The following is an 11,344-nucleotide window of genomic DNA, read 5'->3' on the forward strand; positions in this document are numbered from 1 at the left end:
TGCCACCAGTGAGTACCACAGACACTGGTGTAGCAACAAACCAGACCAGTTAACAAACAGCTTCTGGCAGACGAATGTCTGAGGTTAGAAGGAAACTTCCTCTGTGAACAGCTTGGTTTGGTGAGGGAATTCTTGCAGCTTCACAGGAAGCATCTGGTAGAGGCTAACACAGAAGGGTTACTGAACTTCATGGATCACTGGTTTCTCTTCATTTTCTATAATACCCTCTCTCATAGCTAGGAAACCTTTTTGTATAGCGACCATCAGTGAAAAGCCATTTATCTCCAGGATGGACTCTGACATTCTACACTAACATTCTCTAACAAGAAAAAAGAAAAGAAAAAAATCCTGCAACCCTTACTTGGAATTTAACCTAAAGTCAAAGTAAATTCTGAGACTGAAGCACACTCTTGGGGATTTCAAACCCAGGTGAGATTGTTCCTTCATGTCCATATAGAACTAATGGATTGCTTAATTCTAATGCTATTCCTGTACTGCATTTAAACCTGTTTGCTCTTTGCTTCCCATGAGCACCTTCACAGATATGTGGGATCACAAGGGAAAAACAGGATCTGATTCCTCATGCAGGGTCCCTACAACACAGGCCACAGCTTTGTGCATTATGAGGCCACCATGAGGTAGAAGCAACCTAACAAAATCACAGTTCATATGCAAAGGAATGTAGGATGTTCAAGACAACACTTTGACACAGCTTATCTGGACAAGAACAGGATAGCAAGTCACAATTTAGTCCTGCTCATTTCCTCAGTCAGGAGACCTTCTTACTGCCTCTTACTCCAGCAGGTTGCAAAGTGTCATTCTAGCCACCATACCGTAGCCTGTCCTCAGGATAAGTACCTTATGGTTTGATTATTTTTTACGAAGCACAATGATCTCTAACACGACAGAAACTAACAGAGCATGAGAATATCAGAAGCACAGGTGTCAGCAGGTTTATTTCTGGATCCCAAAACAATCACATCATGGTCACCTCATGCACAAGAACTTTGGCAATGTTAAGATTCATGTTCTGTTATGGCACTGCAGGAATCCTGCATCTGAATTTTCAATGAAAAATAAACTAGGGGAAAAAAAAAAGGAACAAAGGAAAAAATAAACCAAACCATTTTCTGTTCAAACACAGTTTCATCCTTATAACGGAGTCTGCACCATTCCAAGTAGGAGAAATTTTAGGTCAGTGACAGAGAACCTTCCATCAAAAGGAAAGGTCCCCTCCTCTCAGTGATGAATGAACTTAAGATGTTCAAGTCTGACTGTTATAGGTTGCTGTAATGTGTCTGCAAAGGTATTGCATGTAAGAATAATGGATATTCCATAGAAACTCATGAACAAACTGTCTTTTAAAAGGCTGCCAATAATTTCATAAAACTAGGCTAACCATTGTGTCTAGATTCTCTACAGTCCTTCCTATGTCAACAAGGGTCAGCAAGGGTTCAGAGTGATTCCTGTTCAACACCATTTTAAGAGAGCACTGAGAGAAATTCAAGTGTGGAGCTAAATCCACATGGAAAAAAGAGCCTATGTTACCAACTACAGTTTAGCTGGTATTTAACAAGCAGCATGATACAAGAGGATCCCAAGCAATTTGGAGAAAAGAAAGCAGTCGGTAAAGAGAGAACATTGCACATGTGAGATGCAGAGCAGCACGCATGAGGAAAAGCACAGACAGTTCTGGGGCAAGGGGAACAGACAAATGGGATAAGCAGCCGGAATTGAGGTAAGCTCTGCTGGCAGAGACAGCAGGTTATGCAAGAGGAAACGAGCCGACAAGCAGGAAAAGCCAGAGCTGTAAAGGACTAACGCTGGGGCACATGCCAAAGAATGGTATCACTAACACTCTGTAAGACACATGGGCCTGCCCTGTTCATACTGGCGAGCAGAAAAATCCTTCAAAGTGTGGAGGAAGAGAGGAGGAATTGTCAAGCAGGATACTGCTACAGGAAGATCACTGCTATGTAATACAGATGACAAGCAGCCACGAGCAGCAGCTGGCCATGACGTTTTAGAGCAAGGTTTTGAAGAAAAAGAAAAGCAGCTCATTTTTTCCCCAAAACAAAAATAGAGGTCAGGTGTAATAACTGCTTCCCACCCACCTATTCTACACTCCAAGGCCTCTACACTTCACGGTGGGAATGTGATATGCGGTTGCAAGAAAGTCCCAGACATCAAGGAAGCATCCTGCTCTCCACTGGAAAACCTCATCAGTTAAATCTATTAATGCTTCAAAATGATTTTCAGAAGTTTTATGTTAAGAAGTTCTTACGCCCTTGTCTGGAGTCAGCATAGTCTCCAGACCTCCCAGTTATTTCCCATCTGGACATTCCTCCCAGTCCCACACAGCTTTGGCTCCAGCCCGTCCAAAAGCAACAGGCCCTCTGAAGATCATGCTGGCCTGGGAGGCTGGAGCTGACCAGGAGTTAGTCTTCTTCACCCCGAGCATTACAATTAAGAGACACTGCCAAACAAGTACTGACTTAGTCAATTCTTTTTTCAATCATACTACTAAAGCTCAAGAACAGATTGAGGCTAAATTTAGGAAGATGCAAATTATAGTCAAACTTAGATGATTTTACTTGCATTATAACTGATATTGAACAATGTCACCTTCAAATTCACATCTCTATTAGAACTCAAATCTAGCAAAGGATAGAAGCATGTGCTTAAGCTTTAAAATATACAGACAATTCTGAAAGCTAGTGGACTGCTCCGAAATTTCCATGCATCCTTTCCTTCAGTATTTTGCTAGGTTGGACCACAAAATATCCAAGAATGCTTGGAGCAGAGGGAGGGCATACTGAAATCAACTGTGCAGAGTCTGTTTTTCTGGTTACATGGGGTTTTTTTAATGTTTCTACACCATGATGGTGTTCTCAAAAAAGAAAAACAGGACCTTTAGACTATGTCAATATCTGAAGAGAATCAGTAGAAAGACTGAGATGGACATAAAACTTATCTAATTCATTAAATAAAATAAGCTTTTAAATTGGCTTTTTCCCTTTAACATTCAGTTTGGTGAAACTAGTTTTCACCTCTAGATATAGATCCTTAACCCGTTACAGGATCTCTTTAAATTTTGTCCCTTTATCAGCACATGCCCACACCACCATGAAGCTGCTCAGTGCTAAAAGGTTCTGTTTCTGCAGGTTCTTAATGGAGAGGGAGGTCTTAATCAGTTATTTGAAAAACAAAAGTTTTTCAGGATCAGATGCATTAAATTATTCTTCACCTAAATTAATAGCAGTTAACAGAAACTGCCTTATTTTACTCAGGAGTGTACATGTTCATAAATGAGCAATGCCTGACCAGAATGTGTAACACTAGTGATTTCATAAATCTATACAGGACTAGAACAGAAGATACATAAATGTGTTAGTGGACTAAGCAATAGGATCACTGATGAAATTAAAACTTGGTTAATTGCAACTCGCAATGAACTTTATAGTAGTCTCTCATCCTTATGGCACACTGTGAACAGTGGATTCCTTAGAGAAAGAGACTTGGGAATCACTGTGGTTAAAGCTAACTGAAGATTTCTCTCCAGAGTGCAGCAGCAGTGAAGAACATGCTAGAAGGCACAAAAGGGAGGTAGTACAAAGCTGGGAATGGATTCTGTTTGTGTCGTTAGAGGCCTCACAGGCATTTCAGGCTGTTTTAATTCTACTGTGAAGTGTTTTCCTTTTGACTTCTTCATGTGAGGTCTGTTGTTATTTACAATTCCAAGTAAAAAATCCATACTTCCATATTATCTCTCACTAGGATTCTCAAACCATATTACAGCATTAAATAAAGCTTAAATGGATAGGAATAACTTTAAATTTACTATTGTGTACTGCAAATGTATGTCAAGAGAACTATCTGCGTAAGTAGAGATTAATGTGAATCTGCCTAAAAATATTATTAAATCTTTCCATTATTTATATGAAATAGGAAAGCTAATTTTATTGGTATTGTTATTTTGCAGAAAGTAGTAAAACAAATTCACTCAAGGTCATGGAGAATTAGATTAATTGGTACATTCTGTCCTACATTTCAAAGTGTGGGACCATGTGATGAGAGGCTATAAATCTCTAGATATTCAGTCATCTCAACTGCAATTCATGTTCATGAGACTGATTCCCTCGCTCTTCTGGATTTCTCTGACCGCTATTTATTGCAATGCTACAATGTTCAATTATTTAATTGAACCCTTCTTGCCCCATCAGTTTCTCTAACAGTTGTTTATAGTCCTCAGAGGAGCTGTGTCCAGTGAGATCACTTTATCTTTCCAGAACAGAAAGTCAAAAGCTGTAGGGAAAAATACCAAGTTAATAGGAATTGAGCACAATTAATGTTTAGGGGAAAAAAAGGCAAAGAGCCCCAAACCTGAGAACTGTATCCAAACTAAAACCTCTGTTGTTATTGACAGAAAGGAATGGCCTCAAGTAAGTTAATGATGAACAAAGTGTTCATTTTTCAGAATACAATGAATAGATATACATAGGGCCCTTAAGCCAGAATAAATTTAACTACAGCAGCACAGTAGTGATCAGCAGGCACAGTAATCAATGGTAGCATCAGTACGTGCACTGGCTTGCAGCCATCCTGCCTTTACCCAGAAACAGATTAATTCATTTAAGCAGGACTGAAGTGAGTCAGCAGGTAGACAGCAGCTTCCTACAGGGAATTACAGTGTGGAGGGAAAGGACAGTCTCAATTCAACAGGAGGCATTCTCCGTATGAAATGACTGTTGAAATGAAAACCCAGTTTGCTTTAGTTCTGAAACTTTCAAACATAATGTCAAAATAAATGTGTGAAAGGTCTATTGTGATATTTACTCATGAGTAAGGAATCTAATCTGATGTCCCTGTTGTCCAACCTCTATCTATCTTCTCCAATAAAGTTTTCACAGTTGTTTCAGTCAGTTGGAGGAAATTTTCTTTTTCTCTTTTGGATTATGATATAGTTACAGTGTTTCCATATAGCAACCATTATTAACCCAAAAGAGTTTCATTTCAGTGGTGGTGAAGTAAGCAATTACTTAAGTAAGAGAGGTAAGTAATGTAGCCATTATTTACCTCTCAGAGACCTGAGAGGCTTAGCCAGTGTTTGTCAAGCATCCAAAACGTCTGAAGAAAGGTTACTATAGATTATGAGGTTACTAAAAATCATGGAATATCCCAAACTGATTCCTGCCCACAAGTCTGGTACCACTTCCTATTGGCAGCCCTCTGGTTTCATGATCAAACAAGTAGTTTTATTCCCTCTTTATTCTATGTAACACCACCACTATCTGTTTACAAAAATTCAAAATCATTCTGAGAGGATTTTATAGCTTCCATAACCAGTGTAAAAGTCCTTTGTTCTCTGGATGGTTTAACTAGAGAGAACTTTAAGCTACTCAGAGGGCATGGTCAGAGCAAGGAACAGGTAACAAGGCCAGTTCCTTTTCAGTGCTTTTTGTAACTTAAATGGAAGTACTGCTTACTTCCTGTCTTCTTCTGCCCCCTAGTGAGCTTTGATTTTCACTCATCTGATTTTCACCTGAACAATCATATGGCTGCTTTGTAATTTATATGCATACAGAAGTGCTGAAACAACGATCTGTTTTCTTTTTACATCCTTCAGAAGCATTCTTCATATCGTACTCCACTAAACAAGTCGGAAAGCAAAGAACTTTTTCTAGCCCTACAGTGCTAATATGCAGGAAGTGATTTTTACTGAACAGGCATACCAGGAAATCCTTTTACACGTGCCAAAGAAAACTTAAATTAGTTAATTTCTATTTCTCTATTTTACTAGAGCTCTGAAGTTAGAAAAATCACACACAGGTTCGTTCGCAGATCACTGTTTAATGGTTAAAAAAACATAAAGAAAATAAAGAACGATGGTGGTTTTGTCTGCTGCCTAGCAAGCATCTCAAATACAGCACCAGAGCAAACCCACTACCCTGCCTAAGAAAGGAGGGAAAAGTGATGCAGCATCAGATACATGTATAGGAAGCATTAAGCAGTAGCCAGTCCTGCAAATGTTACTGTACTATTTATATGCTTAGCAGCAAATGTTTTCAGGATTGGGCTTGTGGAGAATAGCAGTGAAGAGAGGAAACAGACATCACTTACTGCACTAACTTTGCCTGCCTTTTCAGTTATGTATCTTCAGATGTAAACTCCTCCCCACTTGCTATGAAAATTTTTGGTACTATTCCCAAAAACCAGCACTGTCCAACATGAAAGACCAAGGGAACAAAATACCTTCACAGAAATAGTGCTTGTAAAATAAAGTAAGTCACAATAGAATTCTTTGCTTCTACAAAGCCTGGCAATGAAACCTGTCAGAAGCTGGACAGTTAAATTTTGTAAAGGAAATGAAAACAAACTGCAGATGGGACAGGAACAAGAATACAGAAACATATTATCTAATGCTGCCTCAAATTTTAAATTAATATTTTGCCTCAGAACATGAAAGCAAAGTAGGACAGATGAGTAACAATTCTAGAAATAGAAATCACCACATATGAGTTGGGAGGTAAAAGCTGAACAGTCAAGCATGGCAGATGAGATGATGCTAATTCTAAAACATGGAAAGTATTTGTTTACTGAAAGTATGTCATGCCACAGAAACCCTGGATCTTTCCTGATGGCACTGTGGAAGGAGCACAAGAACTTGAAGTCCAAGTAGAGTAGTCAGGGGAGTGAAACAAAGTGAGGAGCTTCACTCATTTGTTTGTTCCTTGTACACATGTACATCTGCAAGGAAAAGCATAGGAGTGCAGAAGACTATTGTAAATAAAAAAACTACCACCGTAACACCAGATCAAAGAGGTACAAACTACAAATGCAGGTCTGGAATACCTTTTCTGTAGAGCAATGGGATGGACTACGTTAAAAGGTCGTGCTTGGTAATGCTATAACTATGATTCTACAGGAAAGTTGTCCCTGCTAAAGTAAAATTAGTCATATGGTCTAGGAGCTGTTTTCCAGCCACGTGATATAACTGTAACAATGACCACAGGTATTTCATCAAGAGTAATCTCCTCCTCTCAGGACAGAATGCTAAATATGGTCCTTTTGGTTACTGAATGAAATGGACAACATAATTTCAAGGTTGCAGTTAAAGATTAATGTGTCAGAAGCAGGTGAGGAAGGTAACATCATTTCCTAAGAGTATAATGCACAGACATCCAGCAGCAGAGCTGCACAGTGGAGCTTTAGCTGCCTTTCACCTCTCCAAATGGGAATGCAACAGAGGCTTCTACTGAAAGGTGAATTTTATCAAAGCTTTTCTAACTTTTGTACAAATAACTAATTTCCGAGGATCATTCTGCAGTCTTGGGACTGAAAGAATTCAGTACATTCAGTGTACTTGCATATATTGCTATGGCAAAGTAGGAGAGAGTGTGATTACAATAGCAAAGAGGAAACAGAACTGGTTGTACCAGTTCTACCTCAAAGGGAATCCCCAGAGGACTATTCAGACAAACTTTCCATTCCTCTACCCCACTAGAAATGACATGTCAATTGTCTCTGACAGCACTATGGATAAAAAGGTCAAAGGAGAGAGAACTATCACACTAGACAGAGAGAAAAACTTTCATTGTACGTAAGCCTTGGCTTAGTTGAGTGCAAGACTCGTAACGAACAGCAAATGTTTTGTTTCTTATTCTCTACTCATAATTAGCAGTTTAGGAGCTTTAAAGTTTTTGTTGTTTTATTAGTGAAAACATTATCGCAGATCTAAGACAGAGAAATGGGATGCCTAATGTTTGCCTGCGAAAAGTAGCTTTGCAAAGTACCTGTTACTGTGAAATAGCAATGATGAGTGTTAGCAGTGATTACAGGTTTAAGGTACCCCACTTTGCAAATGTCCAAACTGAAGCACCCTAAAAGGGCCTGATTTTCAGCATTTAAAAAAATTCTCTACCCTAACAGGTGTCTCATGCGCTGTAGTCAAAACCAGTAGCATGATTTTAATATATCTTGCCCTAAACATCAAATAAAACACACACAAAGCAGCAGTATTAGAATGAAAAGTTGTTTTATTCACCCACTTAAGAGGCCTTCTTCATCTCTTTCAGCAACGTTAAAGATTTTACAAAGCTGTAAGGGCAACAACCACTGGAATACCATTAGTCCTGGGTGTTACAAAGCTGGGACAATGTTTGCCTAGTATTTACATTTTCACTGAATTTATCATTTAAGACAATGAAGTGATTGGAATGAAAACTCCCTGGTCTAGACAGAAGAGCTACAGTTCGTATAATAAAGACAGATATTGACAGTAACTAAGTCAAAATACATAGGCCTAGGACTCATCTGTCAGATTCAGGATGCAATACAAGAGAGAATATACTTACTGAAACTTTCCACAAGATCAAGGGCAACGTGAGTAGCAATATCCATTCCAGTATTTATGTAAGACTGGCAGTTTTTCAAGGATGAAAGAGAGGAATCCACACTGTTGAATGAGATTCTTGCACCTCCTGGCATCTTGAAATCGTTACTCTAGAAATAACAGACACAACATTTTGAATGCAGTTTACAACCAAAGAATTTGGGAGAGAAAACAGCAGAAGAGATGGCTATCCATCACGCAGTGTCAGCAGAACCACTGAAACATCACAGAGCAAGGATGAAATCTTAGCTCCCAAGATGTCAGTAATTTCAGTGGAACTGCAATTCACCAGAGGTTTTCAAATCACTTCCTATTCAATATTAAGCAAAGCTACACCACAAAAGGCAGCTTGCAGTTTTCATCTGTTCATTCCTATTGCTAAACCACAAGGAGGTTCAAGCTCAGTGATTATGCTCACTTGAAAAATACTGCTCTATTTCAGATCCAAAAAAGCCCAGATGCCCAAAAACTTGTCTGTGTTTTCTAGGCATATTATCAATTAAGCTAGAAAGAAATACGACTTCTCACATCCAACTCAGCCTCACTAACTACAAGCCTGTTTCAACAGTTGGCCCTTGGAACAAATAATCTAACAAAGGGCTACTCTTCTAAGAATGTACTTAACAGTAGAACTAGCACAATTTTTAAGTAAAAGCCCACCTTACAAATGCTGCCTACTTCCCCCAAAGATGCTACAAATTTCCACACCAATGTTCCATTAGCACAGAATAGTCGCACAGGAATCATGTTTATGTTCTTTATCACCATCTTCCCTTACAATACAGACCCACAATCTAGAGCAAGGATTAACTGCTTCTCCTCTGTCATCAATACAACCTTCAAGTGGGTTTGCTTATGCTGTGCCTATCCATGTGCACTGTTCATATCAGTTGGCTTGTTCTCAAAAATTCCAACTTCTGCTCTTCCTTCTTCATGCTTTGCCATAACTTGCTCAGACAGCCTGTAGCTGTTCTAAGAAACATGAACCTGGTGTGCAGAATACCGAAAGAAAAAGAACCCAAAAGTCTTGGGTAAACAGAAATACTGCATTAGTCCATGTAAAGAATAACTGATATGTTCAAGGACTATTTTGGGGGAGGTAGAGAATGGAATCCACAGACAAATTTGGGGGATACCAGAAGTTTTATCTGAATTGTACACAAAATAACAAGGAAGTTGTTCTATCAACAGTAGCCTTCAACAGGCTAAATATAATACAATATAATATTATATTTTCTATATATAAAACTGGAAAATATCTAAATAGAAAGAAAAGGACAAAGGTTTGTCCAAGCTTTGCATACCTAAGGCTCTATCCCCCTCTATTACTTTCCCTGAGACTGCAGAAGTACATCTTGCACTCACCCTAAGCTGAACAACATTGCCATATTCCTCATGAATATCGTGCAGACTGAAACCTGAATACCTGTTGTCACGCCCTTTACTCTCACAGAATCATAGAATAGCAGGTTGGAAGGGACCTCAAGGATCATCTGGTCCAACATTTCTAGGTTGAAAGGCATGGCATAGACTAGATGTCCCAGCACTCTGTCCAGACGATCTTACAAGTGTCCATTGTTGGGGAATCCACCCCTTTCAGCTATTATTTAACTTTTTTTAACTTTAAAGCACCTGTCTGCCCTCTTAGCAAGACTATTTGTATATATTATGTAAGACTATTTGTATAGAATGCCTGTGATCCAAAATTACACTATTAAATAGCCACATAAAGTCATGTTAGGAGCTTTATCTTTCAGAGCTCACTTCGTGTATCAAAGTTATCAGTGAGAATCTCATTCCCTTCTTGAACTTGGTAAATCTCACTCACTGAGAAAGCCTGCTGTTCTTTTGGAAATTTCACAGGTACACGCTGTGAAAATTAGGAATCTGAAAAAATAAAAACAACAGTGAAAAGTTAAAAAGGCTTCTTCACTGTCTTGACCTTTGTGGAAGCACAGAGCAAACTAAACAGGAACAGGAGTTAATGTTCACAATATTAAATCATACCATTGCATTGGTAGCGTCATCTTTTGGATGTCTTTTGGAAAGTAATTTAAGTACTTTTGGACATATTTTCCTTTTTCTTTTAATAAAAGATTGTTTTTTCTTAGAAAGTGTTCATGATCCCAAGCAGCGATTTCACTCTTCAATTTTCTAAGTGAATTCTTCAGCTTGCAACTGCCTATTCTGCCTTCAGAGGAACAGCCACACTCCTCACTGAATTGGTTTCACAGCAGTGTTTTTAAGGCACTCTTTTTTGCCTTGAAGGGCTTCAAGGGCTGCATGAATGAAGCACTTAAAATTTGCAACTACCAAGACAGGTTTCTTTCTTTCAACAAGCGATCAACTGGTGCAGACAGGATTACCAAGCGGCAAACTTAAATTACAGTTTCTATTCTGCCACTTACATTAAATATTTGCCCTGATTTCTCTATGCTTCAACATCCCAAACTATGAAGCTGAGATAAGACAAAAAAGTTACTTCCGTAACACAAGATCTGCAGGTGACAAGTGTTCACTGAGTACCAGGATTAGTGTGTACCCCCAGACACACTCGGTGACCATCTATGACAGGGAGACGCTACTAGGTGGGACAAGAGCCCACCAAGCAGGAAGCCCCGCTCCCACAGCGCTCTACTTTACCGTCCTCCCCATCCATGGCAAGCCAGGGCAGCGGACCCAGCCCACCCTGCCCCTTGCCAGCCATGCACGGAGGGCCGCGGCCCCGCTTCCCCTCCCCGCCCGCCTCAGCCCGCTCCCTCGGCCGGGACAGCACGGAGGGGCCAGGGGCGGCGAAGGCAGCCCCCCGCACCAGCACTGGCTGCTGCTCACCTAGTCCCAGCCGCCGCGGCCCGCAGGCAGCCCCACACCGACCCTCTCGGCGGCAGGAGCAGCGCCCGGGGAGGCGGACCCGGCGGGCAGCGGAACCGCCTCATCAGCCGGCGCCGCTCC

General features: G+C 40.1%; 1 protein-coding gene across 2 annotated transcripts in view; it reads right to left on the reverse strand.

Annotated features, from left to right (window-relative positions):
- NSMCE2 (NSE2 (MMS21) homolog, SMC5-SMC6 complex SUMO ligase) overlaps positions 1–11,333 on the reverse strand; it is a 131,044-nt gene extending 119,711 nt beyond the window's left edge. Inside the window, exons 1-3 of one of the 2 annotated variants that reach the window (XM_030510862.1) lie at positions 11,225–11,321; positions 10,221–10,279; positions 8,355–8,502 (exon numbers count right to left, since the gene is read on the reverse strand). In XM_030510862.1, the coding sequence (XP_030366722.1) occupies positions 8,355–8,487 (133 nt within the window). In that variant the 5' untranslated portion in view covers positions 8,488–8,502; positions 10,221–10,279; positions 11,225–11,321. Of the gene's footprint in view, positions 1–8,354; positions 8,503–10,220; positions 10,280–11,224 lie in introns of both variants that reach the window. The other variant, XM_030510857.1, reaches the window with a different exon arrangement.
- Between the last annotated feature and the right edge of the window lie 11 nt (positions 11,334–11,344).

This window comes from Strigops habroptila, chromosome 1 (assembly GCF_004027225.2).
Source record: "Strigops habroptila isolate Jane chromosome 1, bStrHab1.2.pri, whole genome shotgun sequence".
Lineage (NCBI taxonomy): Eukaryota > Metazoa > Chordata > Aves > Psittaciformes > Psittacidae > Strigops > Strigops habroptila.